Source organism: Glandiceps talaboti, chromosome 1, assembly GCF_964340395.1.
Source record: "Glandiceps talaboti chromosome 1, keGlaTala1.1, whole genome shotgun sequence".
Lineage (NCBI taxonomy): Eukaryota > Metazoa > Hemichordata > Enteropneusta > Spengelidae > Glandiceps > Glandiceps talaboti.
In genome coordinates, this window is record NC_135549.1 from 28,508,231 (window position 1) to 28,532,594 (window position 24,364).

Consider the following 24,364-nt stretch of genomic DNA (forward strand, 5'->3'; position numbering starts at 1 on the left):
ATAATCACTATTTTTTTTTATTCTGTTAGAAATTTTCATTACTAAGTTATTACTAAGTATTAACACAGAGCCTATGAACATTCACTCTCGCGAGAATACTTATTACTGAGTAATTGCCATGGGGGTAAAACTAACTTCACTTATTGTATTTAACATAACTTACAGGTAAAGTAGCATTTAAAAATAATAAAACAATCAAATAATAATATTAATGATAATAATGTTGGTTCTTATAAAGTTATATAGCCCTTTCCCACTCTGTGCTCAATGTGCTTTACAATAGTATTACCCCGGCCATGGATCTATAGCGGCACAACGACCTTTTATATTTCCTCTACTCCCTGGGGAGCATACAATCCATTGCAGCCTTTTTATAAGAACATACAATTAAAAAATTCATATTGCTGCCTCTATCCTACCAGGTCCCCAATTATACAGCTGGGTTGACTGAGCCACAGTTTTAGTTCAAATCTTGCCCAAGGACTTCAGCCACTCAGAAACAAACAGCAGCGATGAGGCTTGAACTTGCAACATGCAGATTCCAAGCCGGCCGCTCTAACCATTTGCCCATCATGACTCCAAATGAATAAATAAACAAACAAATAAATAAATAAAAAGTACAAACAAAACAATATTACACATGTGAGCTGATTCATTGCCATTGGGTAAAACTAACAACATATTTAACATTACAGGTGAAGTAGAATTTAAAAATTAAGAATGCTTGAAAATATTTTTGAAAATGTATGGTTTGTATAATTTATACTACATGTAACTGTAACACATGATTTATAAATTATAGTTCCAATTTCTTCACTCTTATTTATTACTGTATCTTGTTGTCTACCACTCCACAAGTGATGGCTATGGACCTTTTGATTTCATTACATAGTTTTGAAATTCTTTGACTATTTTTCACCCTTCTTCTAATTTATATCTAGGAAATGTAATCTTGCTACATTAGTTCCACTACTGAAATTACAAAGATGCTGATAAACCAAGTGAATGCAAGGGACTTGTACACTACAAACCCAGGGTGATGTATATTATGAACCATATGGTTGTTTTTGTGTTGTTGTTGTTGTTGTTGTTGTTGTTGTTGTGCATTTGTGCTGTTTAAAAAAGTATAATTTGCCATGTTTGGTGTTCTTGGCTAGTCCATAGACCCTCCACTATATGGTTAGTCTTTCAAGTTTATACCTGTAAAACCATACATCCTACATAAAAATACAAATGTAATTATAAGAAAGAGCTATAACATATTTTTATTTGATATATTTCAATAATACCTAAAGTAAAACTTTTGGTATTTAAATTACAAGTGCACAATTCAAGGAAACTGATTATTACTCATTCATAACAAGTAATAATTGATTTTGAATGTCAGGACAAACACACACTCATATCACTGACATTTGTCTTATGTGGTCATTATTGACATGTACATATTGACTTTCAAATTGGCAATAAAATGAATGAATAAATAAATGAATATTAAAATGCATACTAAAGAGCGTTGCTTCTTACACTGGGTGGTCAAGTTGTCATTGATACTGCCTGAGTAATGGATTACAAGTCAAATTCTGATATCATTGAAGACCTGCTATATCTTACTGATGTCTCTTGAGTAAAGATAGACATATCCTCCTAGGCCATATCCTAAATTTTTTGAGAAAACGTTTCAAAACATTACTTTCACAGGGAGTTTTTGAGAAACACAAAGTTTGCAAATGATTGGGAAGACTCGGCATTTCAGTCCACTCAAAACTACAGCCAGGGAAATAACTCCCAACAAATGAATTCACAGTTTGAGAATTCACAGACAAGTTCATTTGAACTGTTTTCTCAAAGGATGTCACAACAGCAGACCAGTAATCAACAATCAAATGAGGTAAATATTTTATATGATTTTTATAAGTTTCAATCTTATAATTTACAAAGGTTATAATGCACAAGCAGTTCAAAGTATTTTAGAATTGAGCTTTTGATCTGTCTTGTTCAACGATCCTCATCAGAATGACAAATTCCAGTTTTATACTTTGGCTAGCAAAACATTCTGACTTCTAGAATAATTAAGCTAAAATAACTGATTAATGAATATATGCTGTAGTTATTCCAAAAACTAATTGTTTACCTTCAAGGCCAAAATGTAAACAACAAATCCAATTCAATCATAGTCATGCAGGTATAGCTGAGGGTGGGGGTGTCTTTTACAGAGACATTTTTTTTTCAGCATTAATTTTCAAAATTTACAAATTGTAAACCTGTTGAATGTGCAGTGAATAGTATGGAATAGCATTATACTGGTATGTTTTATTTCTTTCATAGTGTACCGGCGACCAATCTAAATACCACCTGAAGTACCTATCCATGCCACCATTATTTGCTAAGGACAGTAGCCATGATAAGACACAGGCTACTACAAAGAGAAGTAATAGAAGTTTGACTTATATGGAGCAATTAGAAATGAACAAGTGTAAAGCAAAGGAGAGGGATGAAAGGTGAATCATGTAGAAAGGTTGCTTATTTTACACTGTCACTGGTACTACAATGAATCTGACTTTATTGGCAGAACAATTCAAGCATGTAAAAAGCACAATTACCTCAGTTATATTTATACCATACATACATTTGCATTTTTACTCCAACAGTTTTAAGGTGTACAAAAGTATATACTCTTTTTGAAAATTATTTTGATACCTATTATGTTAAAAAAGTATACAATGCAGTGGTTCATTAAATTCTCAGTACATGCAATAGCTTTTTAATACCTCATCCTAGAGGGTCAAAATAGAACAAGAAGGTTGACTTATTCTCACACGCGCCTATAGTAATGCATGTGAAGCATGTGGAGTGGAAGTTATGGTGCCAACCAAGAAATGAAATTGAATGTTCGTTAATTTTTTAATGATGCACCTAGGCAGTAATATTTTATTTCAGGTACCGAGTATTGATAAGATTTTGTTTTGAGCTGTTGTAGTATTTGAGATTCAAGTGAGGATTCTCCATCTGTTTGACTTGTAGATATTTCCTTAACTGTATGGAAAAATTCAAAACATATTTAACATATTTTGAGGATATCGGATTGCTCATTTTCTTATTAGTTTTGTAAACTCTGAATTCCAAATGTTTTTGTTCATTTTAGTGATCTGATAAATAAGATTTTTGCTGGAGTTAAAGTTTGTGTAGAAGAAATCAAGTCAGCAGCTGAAACTATAAAAGAAAATGTAGAGAAGGGTGTGACAAAAGGAGCTGAGCAGTCTGCTATGATGATTAACAAAGGTATATGGTATTGGATTTAAACAGTAGCCTTGCATTTCTCCTTTTCTTAACCAGTATTCACACATTTTGATAATGCAGAATAAAACAGTCAAAATTATATCAGTATTTTTTTTTTTCATTTTTTTTTTCATTTATTTAATCGTCACAAAGGAATACACTTACATCACAAGAAAAGAAAGAAATTCATACATCACATTCACAAGAAAAGAAAATGAAATGAAAAGACGCTAGTTAAGTTTGAAAACTGTGTGACTGGGGGCTGGCAAATAGCAATAACAGAGCTAATCAGTGGCCAGTCCCCATTTAAAGAGGTTATAGATAGAGTAATACATTTTTGATGTACCACTTGAGATCATCATTTGCTACTGTTTATATATAACTGTATTTTTAATTAACCCTACAGTTAATGAAGATTTGACAGTCCACTACCAAACTCTACTGGATAGACTCAGTGTAAAGGATGATACAAAGAAGAGAATGAATGACATGGAAAAGATTATCACAGAAGTAAGTGTATATTCATAATTACATACCATACATTTGTAGCATCATGTATCAAGTAACATTTCATCCACAAAAAGGAGAAGTCTGAAATTCTTTATGTGAGTGATGAATTCTATTTCATTCCATAGATTTACACTAATTATGAGACATTCAATTTTTGGATTTTTTCTTATATCATAGTGTTAGTGATCATGTATTCTAGATATTTTTTTCAATTTCTGGATATTTGTTGTATTATGTTTACCTTTGCTTAAGGAGTCTGTCAATATGGGACCAGTTCCCATATTTTCCATGAATGATAAATTGATAAATTCGATTTAATTCAATTCAGTATAACTTAGTTTATCCCAAAATTGGCAATTAATATTGGTGGCTGTGGAATTAGACACAGCTATATAAAGACAGTAAGTAAAAAGAATGTAAAATCTATAAAACATCACACACCACAAACACTAACTTAAAACTTACACATCATTTAAGAGCCACACTGCGGTTGGAATAAAGGATAGATAGATTGATTTACTTATAGATAACTATATAAGTAAATACTAAGATAGAGAAAATATATAGATATCAGGTGTCATGTAATGCCAATTTATAGGAAATAGAAACCACTGTGTGCATTTCTTTTACAGAAAGAAGCTAAAATTGAAACACTGCAGTCTCAGTTGGAGAAACTTCAGCAAGAACAACAGAAAGAAGTTATTTCAACTTTGAAAGAAGCATATGATGAGCAACAAAAGTTGAACAGAGAACAGTTAGAAAAATTCAAACAACAACAAGATGATCAGGTTAAGAACTTTACAGTGGCTTATCATGAAGAATTAGATAAGAAGAAGGTAGTCAACGATTACAACCCAAAGCAAGTCAACTTACCAATGCAGCGTTCCTCAGTTGCAAAGTATGAAAACCAACATATTAGATATCAAGGAATCACAAAACATATAACCCAGAGTCATCCTGATGTAACACTACCAGTGTGTCCATCAGAGTTAAACCACCAAAACAATACCCATATTAACTATGACATGTCACGCTATCCACCTCCAACATACCAAGGAGCCATCAATCTAGGTTTTGACAGAGTTCCACAATGTAAACAACACATTACATCAGAGATTGATGCTATGGCACCTGTGTATAATGTACAAGTTAACCCCATGACAAGCAATACCTCACATACATCATACCAAACCTGCAATACTTCTACTGTACCAGGTATTTATCATCAAACCAGCAATCCCTCAAATACTGTAAATATGCAACTAGCAAATTTGAATCAAGTGTCTGGCGTGGTCCAACCTTTGCAAATGACTATCATGTCTCCACCTATGGAAAACCAATGGTCTGGAGCTGCAAGAGCTAAAGCTAAACAGTCACCAGTTGCTACGGTTATGCCACAAATTAAGCAGCCATCAGCTAGCATTGAGAAAGACTCTGCAATGGAACAAAGAAATGTTGGAAATCGACAAACCATTAACATCGATGAAGCAAGAAGTAATAATAAACGGAAGCAAACATCAACTGAAACTAGGAATGAAGAGGTTAGGAGAAAGTCACAGAGAATCAGTGCAAGAAATATCCAACAGCAGAATGAGCAACAAGATAATGACAAAGAAGAAACACTGCAAAATCTACCCTTACAAATGACTTCCAGTACTTTGAATGCAAAGAGCAGTTTAGATGTTTATGAGTACAAAGCTGAGATGGAAGATGATCCTGTCACTTCAGTTGCATTATCAACAAAGACTTTGAAAACAAGTGGTAGCAAAGCTTCAAAGAAAGAAATTAAAAAGACACTTCCTAGTCATGGCATTAAAAAGAAGCATCAATATTCACATAAGAAAAGCATCAAGTTTGATGCAGATGTCATCCCAGATGATAACAAATGCATTGAAACTGATGATAATCCTGTACATGAATTCCCCTCAGAAGTTAAAATTAAAAGATCTGTTAAAAGAAAGCCACCTACACCAACCATCGATTGGAACGTAAACAAGATCCCTTCCAACATCCAGAGAAATGGTTTACAAAGGCAACAAACAAGCCAATGTGATGTGAACAAACATGCTATGAGATCTGTTAGGGAACCAAGCAGAATAGAAAGACAAGTGCCAGTAGGTAAGTATAAAGTATGTATATGCGCATGAACATCATGAAAACAAAAGCCGTTAAATAATGTCAGTTGAGGGCGCTGTTGGCAATTATAGGCGTAATATTTAGTCACTTGTCAGCTGGACTAGCTGACATAATAGATGGGTGTACGTGTTCTGGCAAAATCATCAGCAGTTCATGGACCTCAGACCACTGGATATGCTCATCCCTTGGTACATCATTAAAATAATGGATAATAGGTTATCTATTTTTGTCATACATATACCATTTGAATTAATAGAGATTCAAACTGAATGTCTTTGTCTTCCATGAATGGATGGACAGAAACCACCTTGATTCAATGCAGAGATAGTGTTTCCATGGTGCTTATTCCATGTTACTGTATGAGATCTGTTACTTTTCTTAGGCATAAAAGACATCTTGACAACAACAAACTATTACTCAGATTCTGATGAAAGTTCTCAGGAAGTCTGCTTTTCATTGGTGATTCCTGGATCCCCAAGTGAGTACAATATGTAGCAGATATACAATGTAGTTTTCTTTTTCTTTGTGTATTTGTTTGTTTGTGTTTGTATGTGTGTTTGTATATTGTGTGCACATTCATCAAGACATCTTTCTGCACCCTGCCTGCCCAAAACATTCTTTTTCAACATAATGATTATTGTCTATAGTTAGATACCATTGTGACAAATCCATGTATCATATTGATTCATGTCATTATCAGAAAAGTGAACTGCTCTCCGATGATAACAAATGAAATACCAGTATTCATGAATGAATTTGAAATTTCCAGTTCGCCATGACACATACCCATTAGTACCCTTAGTAAAAGTAAATGTAAAGGTTGAAGAAGACAGAAATGAAAAAGAAACTGATTAATTAAAAAAAAAAGTTGCGAAACTTGATAAGGTAAAGTTTATTTTTTTTGTAGAGGAAATTGTAAGTCATTAGCCACTGTGATATATTTTATTATGTAATTTGTATCTAGTGACCACGAAGGACAGAACCTGTGATCAGAATTCTATCGCAAGAAATGAGATTAATGATTTTTGGAGTAGTCCAGTAGCAAATGTGCAGGTTGAAGAGAATATTGAGATACATGCTGTAAGTACTTTGCATAGCCTTAGACTTAATAGTAGTAGTAGTAGTAGTAGTAGTAGTAGTAGTAGTAGTAGTAGCAGCAGCAGCAGTAGCAGTAGCAGTAGTAGTAGTAGTAGTAGTAGTAAGTAGTAGTAGTAGTTGTTGTTGTATATACTGTGTTATCTTTTCTGAACAGATAAGTGAGTCAGTGTTATTATCATGCTCAGCTGTTTTTTGTACGTTGGGGTTCTACGGAATCTAACCATTTTAAAGTCATTAATGGGGTACGCCAGGGAAGCATAATCTCTCCAAAGTTATTTGCAGTCTACATCGAAAATCTTACCAAAAGGCTGAAGTTGGCGGGAGTCGGGTGTCACATAGCTGGCAAGATTTTGAACCATTTGCTTTATGCAGATGACATTGTATTGATTTCGCCTTCGATTAAGTCATTACAGAAACTAATTAAGATATGTGAGCAATTTGGCATGGAACACGATATTCTGTTCCATACAACAAAAACAGAATGTGTGTCATTTTTTCCTCGGCAATGGAAACCGACCAGAATGCCTTCTGTTTATTTATATGGCAAACAGTTGAATTTTGTTACAGTTAAAAAATATCTTGGATACATAGTGACCTCCAATGGGTGCGATGAAGCAGATATGCAGAGACAACTTAGAGCTATGTATGCGAGGGCAAATATTATTGTCAGAAATTTTGTTCATTGCTCGGAGCGTGTGAAATGTACACTTTTTAGGAGTTTTTTATATAGTGTTTACTGTTTACAAGTTTGGTGTAGTTATAGCAACACGATGCTTCGTAAAATACAGGTAGCATATAACAACACGTTGCGAATAGTTTTTGGCCTTAGAGGGGCAGTTAGCATAAGTAACAATTGTGTCAGCAGGAATATTTTTAATTTTACCTCATTACAACGCAACTTGTTGTTCAAATTTGGTGAACGGCTACACGAGAGTCACAATGAAATAATTAAGACGTGTATTCTCTCCGACAATTATTTTTACTCCAGTTTCTGGAAAAATTACCGACTTGTATTGTATAATTAGTTGTTTTTTTTCTATAGTATTTTTATTTTTTTGTGGTTGTATGGGACTTTTTTAATGGCCTGAAATAAAGAATATAATATAATAATAATAATTAGGATGAGAATTAAAAGACTTGTACAAATGAATCATTTTTAAAGTTACACTAGCTGTAACTGGAGTATTATTTTTTTGATCAGACAACCAACAAATTGTATTTATTGAAAATTGTTAAAATCGACATTGTACATGTTGAATAGATGTCGATTTTGTCCATAAGTAAGTACAGTAATGGGTGGGTGGGGGGGGGGTGCTGAATACAGAGTGTGATATGTTTACCTATAGATGATTCAATACTGTTCAGTGTGTACAATATTAAAGGTATTATATCTATAATCTAACAATGTAAGCTTCAGTGTGCCCTCTAATGATAGCCAAGTTTTGTTGTTGAGAGTCAAAATGAGAAAAACTGGCATTTCTTGTGAGTCACCAAATAGTAAGACATAGGGGAACACCAAATATTGGTGCATCACTAGAAATTGTGTGTGCCAGTGGTGCATCAAATTGGCTTAGAGTAAGCTTAAACTTAAGAGTGTAGTTTTAAGCAGGATTGGTACGTCAGGTCTCTTGTTTGTGTTACTTTTAAAATGGAGCACCCACAATGATGAATATTTCAGTCTATCTTTTTTTAAGCTGAAGCAAAACAGATAATGAATGAAGTAAAAAAAAAAAAGACTAAAGGGGCAGTTCCAATGTTGTCATATGATAAAATAGTTTATCATGCTAGCTAATTGACCTTTATGGCATGTAGCATTTAACACAGTTTGTTTCTGTCATATTCTATTTGTAGAAAATCCCTAGAAGTAATGAAACAAGAAGAAAATTGTCAAACTTCAACATCAGAAAGTCAAATTTTAACCTTCCTAGTGTCAGGAGGTCAATGAAAACACACAAACAGTACTGATGTTGAGTTGAGGTATAGTTAACACATTGTTAGAGAATTTGAATGATTTATATACTTATTGATTTATAGTAAGCCAACTTTGTGGATCTCACTTTTGAGTCAATTCTAGCCACACAAACGGTACATTTCAAGTGTCAAAATTTATGCCAGTAACTTCTCACGTTTCAGTTGAAGATTAACAATGGTGATACTGTGACACACACACACATACACACACACACATACATCTGTGCATACAAACTCACACTCACACACAAATGCACTAACAGACACACTCTTACACTACACACATGTACACATGCATACATATATTTCTGTGCTGTACGTCAAACACACATCTGGTAATACTAAATTTATCGTGAGATTGCAACTTCACCTAAAGTCATCTCATACCTAATGATTTGACTTTGAACACATAGTTTGTGTAGATTCTTGGCTTTCCCTAAAAATATTTGAAGACAGCTTGACAAATATTTTGGTGAGCAATTATGTTGATCAAAGCCACAGTAGTTTTATGTGCATCTACTAAATAGACATCTGGTGGATATCTCAGTTTTTGTGTGTGTAATTTTACTGAATGTTATGTCACAATCAATTATTTCAGTTTTTCCACCAATTATTGACATCCAGCTACAATGAAGATAAATAGTGTCATCTGTTTCATCAACTATCCTTCCATAAAGAGGGACTTGAGTTCTTGTGTAAGTTGTAGCATATAAGTTATGTATGTTTTTAACAATTGAATGTTTGCATGGAGAGTTTTTTATCTGTTAGCATTCCTGTCTCTTGACTATTTAGCTTGTTGTTTTGAAAAGTTGTTTGTAAGAATATGTTGACCAATAGAGAAAAGACCTATTGCTGATACTAGTTGTAAATAAAAAGTACTATGCACACTATATCTGTAACTGGGTATTTTGAAAGAGAAAGAACAAATAAACTTAGGCATTTTTTTGTAATTCTACATTAATTTATTACAAAGCTCTTTATCATATGAAAAACAAAGAATTTAAAAGATGTTGATACAGTCAAAAGCTCTCAGCTTATCAAAAAATATGTTGTGTGTTACAGTACTGGTTAAAAGTTTACTACTCCTGTTATCTTCATTTTGAAGTTGAGCAAAAGTATATAATGTTTGTTATTTTCAAGTTCTAAACTTGTAATGCAGCTTTAGAATCAACAATTGAGTTGACATAATTGTTATTAAAAGATCATAGAAAATGTACTAAATGTTTACAGTGCTCATTATTTCACACATTACAGATAATATTGTCCTATCAGTGTATTATATACAGTTTTGATATCAAGGTTTTGTTTTACGTTCCCATGTGTGAAATATGACATCTAAGGACACCTCAAATAGCCACAGATTGTACCACTGGATGACTCTTTCTAATAAGCAACATATCTACATGACAAGATCTTACAGGTCAATATTGAAACAACCTAGTCAAATAGCAGACCATTCCAGTTATTTGCCAGTGTCAGTTTGTCTTATCATAACAGTTAAACGTTCATGATCAGGTTGACATGCTTTGATAATCTTAAGAAAGAATACCAAGTTTACAATCGTACTTTACTGCCTTCTTTTCTAATTCTTTCATCTTTTTCTCTTCAATCTCTTCCGGTGTCCATTCTCTGTAAACTTTTTTCCACTCTTCGTCAGGGAAGAGTCTTTCAGCATGATCGCCTTTTCCAACACCAATCTGTTAAAAGTACAAAAGACAAAAACAAATATTACCAATTGTGTCTTTTACCAGATAAAAGGTACCAAACTATTATAGTGCCAAAAGTTTCAGTTACTGATTTTCTCTATGTTTATTCAAACTACACTTCAAATATTTCACCAGCACAGACGATATATAGTACTTTATGTACTTCACCATTCTCACTATGTTCTTTTGCCCGTAATTTGTAACAGTTTGGGCCAAAATGTTCAACACCATCTAGTTTCACTACTCATACGTGATTGAATTATTTGTGCCATGGAAGGGGAAGGAGGGGGGGAATTACACATTACATATAGGGGTATTATTATATATATAATCTCTCCATATTTCTCACTTGTACGATGTCATCTCGGACTCATGATTCCCCAAATGTCTGTATCCCTCCTCACCAATAATAATACAGAATAATGTTTGTTAAAGGTTAGATTGCAACCTTTCCCAACGATCCCAGTGTACTTTTTAGTGGTCACTTTTAAAATGGTACAGATATTGCACACATACATACATACATACATACATACATACATACATACATACATACATACATACGTACGTACAATCACTGTTTTCTGAAGAATTCAAAAGACAAAGTAAAAATAACTACCTGTCTGTGTAGAAGATTTTTTATTTTGTTGCTGAATCTGTCTGGATTGTTGTCACCAACGAAGATCTTCTTGTCTGCCCTGACGACCAATGAACCACCGACATGAACTTCTTCCTGCAGTTCACCTCGTTTGTATGAATAATAGACTCCCTGTGGAAAGGCTGTGCATTTACAGTCACGTGGGTTCATGTCACCAGGTTTGAAGAAATTTGGTGCACTTGTTGGTGGAAATCTGCAAAAAGAAAATGACCAATATTCCTTACTTCATGTAATATATCTTTAATAATAATATTCAGCATTATTGTATTCTAGTAATTAGTATTTATATTCAAGTGTTGATATGGATGACAATTTGGTATTCATTTTGGATTTTTTATTGATAAAACAACTTTACACTGTTTTCCAACTTGACAAAACAATGTGAAACAACATATACCAAGTTTGTAACTCAATAAATTGCAAAAAATACAATAACAAACTTCTCAGACACTTTCTATCTTTTTTTTTATAATTTATTGAGTTACAAACATGGAGTTAGTATGTGTTGCTTTTTTCAAAGTAGAAAAATATTATAGTAAAGTTGTTTTACGAATGAAAATTTCAAAACAAATACCACTTTTCCATCCATATGAGCACTTTAATGTACCAGTTGTACTCTCTGCACGTCAAGCTCTAGGTGAGGTTGTGCAGTTATCGTTACCCATGTATGGACCTATAATGGTACAAATGCAATAACCCTTCATGATTCCCCCAACTTCCCTAGAAACATGCTATCAAAATAGAAAGTTTATATTGTCTGTTACTAATAGGATTGGTGGTGCCACATGCATGAAATCATATATTTCTTTGTGCTTTAGAAATTTACCGATGTCGTTACATTTGAATGAAATTGCAACCAACTTTCTGTTTCGTTCATATTGTGTCTGGAATTTGGATTAGCAAAATTGTTGAATGAATGAAAGAATACTCTTGTCTTGGTTCATTAGAATATTTGCATCATATATCCTTTGTTGTTGTTTTGTTGTTCAGTGATGGATGGGAATGTTTTAGATGCACCATTGATACTTTCACTCGACTGCATTTGCCTTTTTTAATTTTTAAATAAAAACAAATATATGTTCCATTATAAAAGATTATGGTGGTGGTGGTGGTGGTGGTGATGACGATGATGATGATGACGATGATGACGACGACGACGACGACGACGACGACGACAATGGTGGTGATGATGATGATGATGATGATGACAAAGACTGATCATGATGATAATGCTGTTGTTGTTGTTGTTGTTGTTGTTGTTGTTGTTGTTTTCTTTGTAAAGACAGGGTATTAATTGAATTGTGTTTATATCTCACCTGTCATGACTGTCTTCAATTGAGACAAGAATCATGTGTTCCTGACTGAGGAAGTAGTCGTTTTTCAACACCCACTGACGAGGTAGTTCATAATAGTACTCAGCTGTTCCTTTCATATTGTCATCTCCATCTGCTCAAAGCAATGGAAAACACACAGTTTAGTTAAATATCAAATACATAGCTCTCTTTTATAAATCAGAACAGAGTGAAAGTCTTCAGAAATACACAAAATTAACATATTCATTATTGTTTATTCAAAATGTGAACACAATAGTTACTATTTAAAGTTTATCTAATTTACTGTTACACATACTGAACTTTCTGTAGACTGTAAGCTACGTCGTGTCACTTCGCCCTCATCGGCCTACTCTAAAGATGTTGACCGATGTGTGAGGGCGCCCCGTCACAGAGTACCTTACAGACTAGTTTTTGGTCTAGATTTTCTGCTATATCAAGATGATTTTGTCCAGTGTATAGTACATGAACTATTCACCTACGTTGTTTTTATTATGTTTGTAAAATATATCAGTGATACAGGGTGTACTTTGTAAATCTTTTGATGAATTATTCTTTTTTTTGTTTTATTTTATTTCAAAGTTTAGAACTTGGGTTGTTACATCAACGTTTATCAACGATATAAACTACACAAGTGCTACGTATAAATTGTATACTGAATCGACAATGACTCTCTTGGGTTGTTTCGCTTTGTTTTGCCTGTTTTTGTTTTTGTTTTATTTTCAAGGTTAAAGTCATTGTTATTTATCAACATGATTTGACAGGTCAAATAGTTCTATGCATTACTTGTTACTTTTCTATTCAACACACTGAATGTTCTCACAATTAAGTGTCATCTAGGTACACAGTACTCTAAACACTTACCTCCCTTTGGACCTTCTTCGGGCTTCAGAATGACAACGTCACATAGGAATCCTTGTCCTAACTGATAGAGGGCAGACGATACACTGACATGACCTAGAATAGGAATCAAACGAAGTAAATATTATATCAAAATTTACATTTTACAGTCATTTCATTTTTTTTCTTCATATTTCAAAGTAATATTAATGATAGGTAATATACAGAATTGATTTACATATACTGATTTACATGACTGCTACTTTGTGTTGGGAAGAATGGTTTCCTAGCGTCATCCCATTGGTGCAACAAGCTTGATTACTATTGCGAAAATATATTTACGGTATATGGTAATCTGATTTTTTTTTCAAATATGAACACTTTTAGGACAGGAATATGTGACGACAGAAAGGATTACTGTGTAATATCTTGCAAAAATAAAGACTGAGGTGAGCAAACGAGAAAAAGAAATATTTTTCATTTTCCAAAAAAAAAAATTGGCGGGAAACTCGGTGAGATATACCAGGTTGCCGGGGTAATTTGAAGTTGTTCAAAGCACATTATTTTATACTCAGTTTTGTAAATGCACTGATTGGTACAAGACCTAAGCTTACATATTTTGTTTAAAAAAACAAAAGTCACGTGATAAAATACTTACCAATCATAAACTTGGCCAACTCGTCTGCGTTTATTGATTTGAAGCCCGTTTTCCATAGATCACCGCCATCGTAACGCAAACCAAGCATGTAGAATAGAGAGCGAACGTTGTAACGGAATCCGTGAATAAAACCAGATGCCACTCTTCGGTCACGTGACTGCATAGATGTACCGATGAAATAAAGGTCGGGAACTGTGCTCTGCCAATGTTCATCAAGCCGTACGTATTTACCTTCATGGAATATTTCTGGGGAGAGAAATATAAATGGTTGACTTTAATAGTAATATTTTGTGCAGGTTTTGTATACTAGCTAATTATAACTTGATATACATAGATAGATAATATAGACAGACAGACAGACAGACAGACAGACAGACAGACAGACAAATAGATAGATAGACTGATGGATAGACATATAGATAGACAGACAGACAGACAGACAGATGGACAGACAGATGGATGGATAGATAGCATCGGATGGATGGATAGATAGATAGATAGATAGATAGATAGATAGATAGATAGATAGATAGATAGATAAATAAACTTGCAGAGACATGTAGGCAGACACAGACAGACAGACAGACAGACAGACAGACAGATCTAGATCTTGACGGATAGACAGACAGGGGAAAATGGACAGCCATTTGTAAACGAATCACTACACGTGTCAAATAAATAAACGTCATATTTTTCCTTACCTGGTTTACAAGATTCGTCAAACATGTCAATATTGACAAACTTCCAGCCAGTGGCTACTATACACTTATCATAGCCTTTACTAGTGAAGGTAGCTGTGCCTGGCGGATCCCAATGTGGCAGATCCATCTCAAAGGACTGAGTAATGGTGCCATCTTCTTCCTTCTGTAACTTCTTGGTGTCACACTGACGTAATGCATGCAGCGATTTTAAATGATACATGTCTAATATACCGTTGTTAACTGCACGGAGATGACCAACAAAGTGGGTATCCCATGCCATAATGACCGGTGTACGGGTAGCCATGTGAATTAATGCTGCACTCCCAGCGATATGGTCAGCCGCCTGTAAAACAAAATGGTGTCATTGTACAATTTAAAGTATTTGAACTTGCCGAGTGACTACAAATATTTAGTTGAATCAATGAACCAACCAAAAGATCGGTGTATTGTTTCAATACTATAGTCTCTGCTTAAAGCGTTGAAGAAGTTGTCTTTGAACAAGTAATCTGTTACTGAAACAATCCAATTAATCAAACGATCAAACTATATTCTAGACTCTTCTTCTAAGATCTTCTAAAGTTGAACAAGTAATACATTGGTGGATGGAAAACTTATAACGTTTATTAGACTGGTAGTTAAGCCTAATCTCTGGTAATCCCGGTATATCGTTATTTACTCAACTTTAAAGGTCGGGGTTTCAGTCTCACGTACTGGTTCTCCCATTAGTTCTATCAAGTTATCGGTTGCGACATAAGGATGTAATACACAGAATCATTGGTTTTTGTTCCGGGCCAATTTTTTTCTATAGCTCTACCAGACAACTGTGTATTATAATCCAAGTCCAATAAAATGGGGTAGGGGTGTCTTAAATATATATGTCACAGTATCGTCAATATATCCATTATTTAGGGCCAATCGATCAAATTTGACTCATCTATCAACGATGCATGCGTGACATTAGTAAACAAACGTAGTTTCGTTGTTTTCTTGAGTAATTCAAATTTGAATCAACTATACCAAAGAAAATCTATGCAAACAAAGATATCATACTAAGGCAGATAACAACTTTGTCAACAAAATAGGCCCTACAACGTCCATCTCAGTTTATTATCCGAATACTTGTCGATTTGATTATAATAATATTGAATACTTACTTCAAAGGCACTGTTTCCTCCTCCAAGAATCAACACTTTCTTATTTTCATATTCTTTCAAATCCAACGAATGGTCTTTATATGTGTCTGCACATTCAATGCCCTCGATGTAAGTGGGAATGTTTTCTGTGACTGCACCAGTGGCCATGATCAGAACCTTACAGGTGAACTTGGTCTTGTTTTGGTCTGTCAGTGTGTAGCGAGATTTGAATTGGTCGTCTAAGACAGCGTCTCTATGGATGTTGTCAATTGTTGTGTTGTAGCGGATCTTCAGCTTGAACTTTTCGACGTAGTCTGCGAGATATCTAGAAGAAGAAAAAGCAAAGATCTGACTTCAGTTTTCCCCCATGAACTTGAGTGTTACCCAGAGTGATTATCTTAAGCCGACTACCAACCCGATATCGCGATCAGAATTGAGTCAAGACCTTTTCACGGTAACCACATTGAACTTGAACACATTAAATATAGTTTCTGAGTAATTAGGTATAAAATTATATATATCTATATAATAGTCTGTAAGGTACGCCGTGACGGGGCGCCCTCACACATCGGTCAACCAGTGAGGCCGGATTATCTTACAGTCTAGCTGTATGCACGATCATGTATATTGTACATTTCCAAAATAAACTTATCAGCCCGTGTTCAAGGTTTTTCAGAACGATCGTGACATGATTTTATTTTCAGAGCCATTTATTATAGACAGTTGTAAATAACACTGATCGGGTCAATCAACATGTCATTTGAAGAAAGAATAATAGTGACGTTTGATATTTTTTTTAATTTAACTTACTTGACCAAGATATCGGCATTTGGAAAGAGTTCGTCTGAATATTTGGTGAAGAGTAAATCATCGTCGTCACTGATAAGGGAATTCCAATCATGACGAAGATTGAATTCTTTCTCTGGGAAGTAATTGAATCGTTTGTTGATAGAGATGAGAGTACGATGACGTGGTTGAGTTTGAAAGAACGATCCTGGAATATCATTCCTTTCCAGTACAATGTAGTCTTTCTTTGCCTTCTCCATGAAGTAGGCCATCTGTACACCAGCCGGACCAGCACCGACAACGATGTATTCGAAATCTACAAAACGAAAATTAACGAATCCAATGAGAAATCGACTTGTTTTAATTGAACTGTCTGTCTGTCTGTCTGTCTGTCTGTCTGTCTGTCTGTCTGTCTGTCTGTCTGTCTGTCTGTCTGTCTTGTCTGTCTGTCTGTCTGTCTGTCTGTCTTGTCTGTCTGTCTTGTCTGTCTGTCTGTCTGTCTGTCTTGTCTGTCTGTCTGTCTGTCTGTCTGTCTGTCTGTCTGTGTTAAATCTGTGTGTATAACAACATTGAAAATAAAAGAATCACTGAGATAGCAGCAGAGATGCCATTGGCCTCATAACCCTGTATTAACTCCATCTGTAGACCCACAGATAAATTTTATCCTTAGAGTGCATAATTATTCTTATTTCCTGTAAACTCTTAACCGTACATATAAAGCTTGATCTCACGAAACACTTCTTGTTTTTTTACAATATTCACTTTCCACTTTCCAAAAACAAGTGGTCATTAAAAAACCTCAGAAGATTTTCATTTGCAATTTACGTTTGTGGTAATTAATCATTGGCAGTGACCAATTAATTTGATAAGATATTGACTCACCTGTTTTGTCCATTTTGAGATGATTAAAAAAGCGACGAGTTGTTACAGATAGCAGTCAAGTCGATTCTGAAAAATAAAGAAAAAATATTATGATACAAAGTATGGAGCAATAAACTACACATTATGTTCAGTGTTGTCTATAAAGTGTAAATTGAAGACCAACTGAAAGAAAATGATTCTCCAAAATATTTGTGTTGCTTGTTGATTTTTATCTGATTAGAGCATAGATCCTCTACGCCACCAACGTTGTGAAGGGTCTATGATTAGATAGTTAACTATTAATTAAGGTTAATTCGGTATGACCTCTCTTGACTGGGGACCTGTATGAGTTACTCATCGTTTGAATTCGGAAAGTTAAATTGAATAATCAGTCATTGCCCGCCGCCGTGTTATTATAGATCGTGAGGAAAATCAACACGGGATACTTTTACCGCTGTCGCGATGGGGTGGGGTAGGGGGGGGGGGCGACGCAGCAGCGACGCTTTCACCGTTTACACTCACTAAGACTCCTGTTGAATGGCGATGGATCAACATGTAAACCCACATACCAACCTGGACTGAAATTAACGAAAGGTATTTTTTTCGCTTTTTTTTCTTCTCAAAGTAAGATATGAGGATTGTTCATGGGTATTTGACGTTAATTCATGTTCATGGGTTTGAACTAAAAAAAAAAAACTCCATTCCTTTGGGTGAAAAGTGAAGATACCCGGTATATTAATGTTTGCTAATTCATCAATGTCGTTTAGTTCAGTCTCAGACTTTTCTCTTTAGAGGTCTGAGCATTGATGTGTTGGCCGTAAGTAAAGCATGCTATTCACCAAGACACCTATTAGTAGTCTTTTTCAATGTCAGTGAAGGTCATGACCTAATTTACTTGTGTCACAGCCGAGTCAAGATCAATAATGACTATAGAAGGGAAAGCAGTGTCACCACCATGATAAAGGAACTTAAATGGAAACCACTATCTGTGCGAAGAAGAGAACAACGACTTCAGCTCATGTTTAGAATCATAAATGACCTAGTTGCAATCCCTGCTGAAACCCATGTAAAATTCAACCCTCGTACATCCAGGAAATCACATTCAAAAACTTTACTGATAAAAGCATGTAAAACAGACACTTTCAAACATTCCTTCATCCCACGAACTATTATTGACTGGAATCACTTACCTGGTAACATTGTAACTTGCACAAATTTAGATCAATTTAAATCTGGTTTATCAGAAATACCAACTCATTATGACTAGAGACTGCGCACCTGCAGGATTACTGCTCAATTTTTGAGTTACTCTGCAGTATTATACAGATACAGATACAGATACTCTGTCATATTTAGGTCAACTAACTGCAGTGTCATTACAGAAGTTCAGACTGTGAAAACTCCCAGTAGATGTGTAACTAAAATTAATCAATTAAACTGTTCTTATTTTCAATTATTTATGATATTGTACTTGCAGAATGTTTGATTTACCAAGTGATAAAAAACAACATATTGAGGTTTCAAAATCATCAAATTGGTGTATTTTTTCTCAGACCTCTTAGTGGTCTGAGATTTTTTCAACGGATGACAGAAAACAACGTTTACTAACTTAGTCATACTTATCCTCTGTGAGATATAACACTCACAACCCTATGACGTCACTACCAACATTACCTAGGATACTACCACTAGAGGTAATCTGAAGGATTCTATAGACGTGATAGAGTAATGACATGTCAGATTGCTCATCGTCGCCGCCGCAATGGTTAACATCGTTTTCCTATTGAGGGCGCTCTTATAGTTATACTGCATTTCAAAAATGCAGTGCTTCCGCTACACGATTCAATACAGCTTACCTGACCTCTATGAACACCAATGCAACATACTTTACGCCGTATCATTGTCATGCGATCCCAAACTGTAGCCACGACCACGACCTGTACGTTGGCTTAGCGATGTTTACAGTATCTTTCACCCCACCCCACGACCACGCGACCCACCCCAAACTGCACCGGTAAAGAATTTGAAACAACTACAGGTTCACACACATAGTGGTAAGTCAACACTAAGTCTTGTAAGTAGATTGGTTTTGATATTTTGTTTGAGTTCGATGTCAGTGGTTCATGACCTCAAAGGTGAACTAACAATCTCAGCAGTTATCTACATGTATATGCAGTGCAACAGACCTCCTTCAGACTTTTAAACAAAGTACACTTTCGCGAACTAATTAAGGGGAAGCTAACAATAAATGTGTTTAGTCTGATTCTGGTCCACCTATGCCAGTACAACTTGACTGTGTCGTTTTAGTTCAAACGTTATGGAATACAGGTACTTCTTGTTCGATGTCTGGTTCAAACGTCATTTTTTTTACCAATCGCTCAGTTTCCTGACTTGACATTTAATTATCGATTCGAGGCAGTCAGTAAAATACTCCCCCGCCTTCGGTCTAAAACAGTACGGAACATACATCAATGATGATTTGAAACCTGTACATACCTTTAAATAGCAGAAAACACCAGACTGGTTCCCAACAGTTGAGCTCCACAACTAGAACTGTCTGTCCAACTTAGCTAGTATAAGAATGATGGTGGTATTACAGCTATAGTCCTTGACTTTTACTAGCAGTGGTGAAATGACATATACAACGTAGCCGAAGTATAATAGCCAATAGGGACGCCAGCTCGAGTCACGTGAGCGTTATCAATTTACAAGAATACCTGTCAAATGTGGATCGGCACCCCACGTGGGATATGATTGACATTTTGTTAAAAGTCAGTCGGTTATTAGCCCCCTTGGCAGCTTTTAAGACAATTTTGGTGGCATTTAAGTGATGGATTAGGCATTGTGTACCTGTGTGTGACCTTGTGATATTTAAACTTATAAGGTCACTATCATACAAACACTCGGCGCATCGGCTCTTGTCCCCTTTTTGACTCCGAATACGTTTAAATTGCCAGTACACTATATTTCATATAGTGACAACTAACTAACTAATGATATGACATGCTTTTAAATAATAAATGACGCAACATTTTGAAACCAATAGTTCAAATCGCGTACACATTCACTGTATTGAGTCTTATAGGTGTTCGCAGTTTGAACTTTGGCATTTTGTCTGTAACGTCTGACTCAGTGTGTCCCAGTTATTGAATTGGCATGTAAATGTGACATTTAGGTCTATCCTCGCGTGGTGTATGAAAGATTCCTCAATTGTACTGGTTGGGTTTGGTGTTAGGGTCAATGTCAGATGTAGTGTACGTTCGTTACAGTACATGGTACAGTATTTGATACTACATCGATTGTATTACACATTGAAACTTAAACCCACATGTGTGATAAATTTTGGATTTGATTTCCTATAATACTAAAATAAGCAGAGAATAGGTATTCTTGTATTGAAGGTGAAAATGAAAATGTGTTTCAACATTATGACATATGGTATCAACCCCGGGCCCCCACCCAACCCCACCCCCACCGCTTTCCCACCCCACCCCATCTATGAAATGTCGTTGAATATTGGGGTCGTAGAATAACAAAACCCTCTTAAATTTGTTAACAGCGTGCTTATTATTACGTTCATTTGGAGTGGACTTTACAAAAAATCTTTTCAATGCGTTGCACACATGCATATCCCATAATACTATTTCTTGAATATTGTAAAAAAGGTTCTTCAGGAAGCTATTCAACATAAACAATTTGTGGTCACTGTAACGTTACGCTTTATTCCTTTACCGAATGCATTCGGGGGGGGGGGCACTAGACAGTTGCTGATGTGTTAGCATTCGTCTTTCTATAATGGCGTATCGATAATGATTGTCGAAAGGTACGTCATCCACATGATATAGTTTTCGACTTCGTGTTTTTTTACTAGGTCACTAGGTGACAGTGACCCGACGATTGTCTTTTATTCAGAGTGCCATCATCAATGTCGGAATATGTAAATTTAACCTTTGCAGATTCGTGCATCACATAACATTTATTATTTGCCACCATTTAAATGTCACCGCTTCAATAACTGGGACATACTCTTTGCCCTTAGATAGCATGAAATATTCACATGTTAAGTTCTATATCAGTCTGCCTTATTAAATTATAGCGATGATCCGTGCAAATGTTTGGCCATGTTTTACCAAGTTCTTGAAAATCGCATCAACATTTGGGCAGACTAAGATCTAAGTTGTCAATCATACATGTATTTTTCTCTTTTTCTTCATTCAAACAAAAATAATTGTATAACCCCACCCACCCACCCACCCATCCACCCACCCACCCATCCGCTTCAAACTTTTACTCAGCGTACATAATCACTTGCGTGGTGGGCGCTCAGCCCGCGGTGAGAATCGCCGTATTACAAGAGTACAAATTTTGCCAATGATATATGGTAATGATGTGAATTTATATGCGCGTTTTCTCCTGAGAGCTCAAGACGATCTATACAACTGGCACGGATCTATAGCGGCACAATGACCCTTTATACTACTGTCTAACTTCCTCAAATCCCTGGGGAGCATACAATCCATTGCAGCCTACATATAAGCTCATAGGATTAAAGCATTCACATTGCAATCTCTATCCTACCAGGTCCCTAATTATACAGCTGGGTTGACTGGGGCACAATCGTGGTTCAAATCTTGCCCAAACTGAAGGACCTCAGCCATTTAGAAACAAAACGGCAGCGACGGGGCTCAAACCCTGCAACCTGTAGATTCCAAGGCAATGCCATATACGTGTTGTATAGTTTTCCATGATCATTCAATGTATGTAAGAAATCAGTCAATATCCAAACTTTATTTCCTTAACAGTTACTGTTGCTACATAGTCAAGAAAAAAGGGAATGAGCAGACTTGTGTCGCAGTTCATTTGATAATTATGGTTGTCTTATAGTGCTATACCCACATTTGAACATCCAGTCAACATTGTACATATGCAATACAATTCAATGAAACGTTGCCATAGAAACAACCATTGACACGTGTGTAGGTAGCACCACGCGCCTGGCACACTGAACTGCTGATGACCTCAACTAACTCTTCAGCCGCAACCATAGCAACCATAGTGAGGCCGAGGTTAGATTTGATGCTATCATATTTATCTTTGTATCATTTATAATAAATTGTCATCTCATAAAATTCTATATTTAGCTAGTACGTGTCCGATGTATTGTTTGGCTAGAGAGGAGTCTGATATACAAAGATATAATGTCAAACCACAAAATGACAAATAACCAAAGATCAATAGTTCTGAGTTATTACTTTGGCAGGTTTTCTTTGTTACTTTGCCGCCGTAGAAATCTCAGGGATCATAAAATAAATGAAAATCAGACTACAGGTCCGATATCAAGTACCCAATGCCCAGTTTACACTTATATCAAGACTATGACCTGCGAGATCTGTACAGCGGTCAGCTGTGACGTCATAATTAGCATATTGTACAACTTCGAACAAATCATGTGCAAATGGATAACTGTCTCACATCAACTTCAAAACGCTTACAGTGACGAATCTTAAGATTTGGCGGAGAAAACTTCAGAACTGCGTCGTGGTAAACACACAGTTCTGTGTTTGAATAACCAATAATGTCTTTGATCTTTTAACACGAGAGATACTCTCACAGGTTGCATATTTTGTAAACACAATCTATATATTCGAACCATATTTTTACCACTTGACCAGGCCGGAATGAACTTAAATTGAAATAAACTGGTGTATTAATTTTCACTGGAAATTACTTAAAACCAACAAAGACTGAATAATGATTTTATTCCACAACATATCCTGTCATAATGTAGTGTAATTCAGTAAAGGTCTGGCAATGCATTATTTTGATTTATAGTTGCCATCTAATCAGACCATATATACATTTTACGGGTCCACACTGCACCAGACTACTGTCAATGATACCTCAGACAGAAAACTACGAGGAATATACACATGTATTGATGATTCCAATATGCTGTCGGGGTATTAACATGACATATATATTATATATACATTTCTTCTTCTTTTCAAATATCTTATCACGTTGGCGGGTGGGCCGGCAATTCCACAGTCGATGACCAGAAACGCCTCAATCGACTCCTTAGCACAGCCATCATCGGGTGCCAACTTCCATCTCTTGATGAGTTGTACAACGCCCCGAGAAAGGAAAGACCTCAGTCATTTCGAAAAGATGATTTCCACCCAGCACATATTTTTTTCATTACACGAAATATATATATATATATATATATATATATATATATATATATATATATATATATATATATGTGTGTGTGTGTGTGTGTGTGTGTGTGTGTGTGTGTGTGTGTGTGTGCGTGTGTGTGTACCAGTATATATATGACAATAAAACACATATCATATCATATCATATCATATCATATCGTATCATATCACACATGTGTTAAATTCTGTCTAAGAGCAACCCGACTAATAAGTTCTCCAAAGTTTCATAATTCAAACCCAAAGTGCACAATCATGTCTTTTGTGGTTCGTAATCCAACTAACAAAACAGACATAAACACAATGGACTTGCTAAAGTACCTGCAGGCTGACATTTATTCAATACAAACAAAACAAAAAACGACACAAACTGAATACGTGTATTAAACAATAACATAAAAACAACCCCTTTATCATCAGGGTTAAATGTACTTTTTCAGAAAAGTTATTGCTATTGAAATTAAAATTTAAAATTTAA

At 35.3% G+C, this 24,364-nt stretch overlaps 1 protein-coding gene across 1 annotated transcript; it reads right to left on the minus strand.

The window, feature by feature from the left end:
* Window positions 1-10,010: 10,010 nt before the first annotated feature.
* LOC144437278 (FAD-dependent oxidoreductase domain-containing protein 2-like) lies at window positions 10,011-20,289 on the minus strand. Its single transcript, XM_078126202.1, has 10 exons — window positions 20,165-20,289; window positions 17,690-17,755; window positions 16,832-17,123; window positions 16,043-16,346; window positions 14,889-15,231; window positions 14,188-14,433; window positions 13,554-13,646; window positions 12,675-12,804; window positions 11,320-11,551; window positions 10,011-10,691 (listed from the first exon to the last, which is right to left on the minus strand). Exons 2-10 carry the CDS (start codon window positions 17,700-17,702, stop codon window positions 10,530-10,532), a joined length of 1,815 nt encoding a protein of 604 aa, XP_077982328.1. The 5' UTR covers window positions 17,703-17,755; window positions 20,165-20,289; the 3' UTR covers window positions 10,011-10,529.
* Between the last annotated feature and the right edge of the window lie 4,075 nt (window positions 20,290-24,364).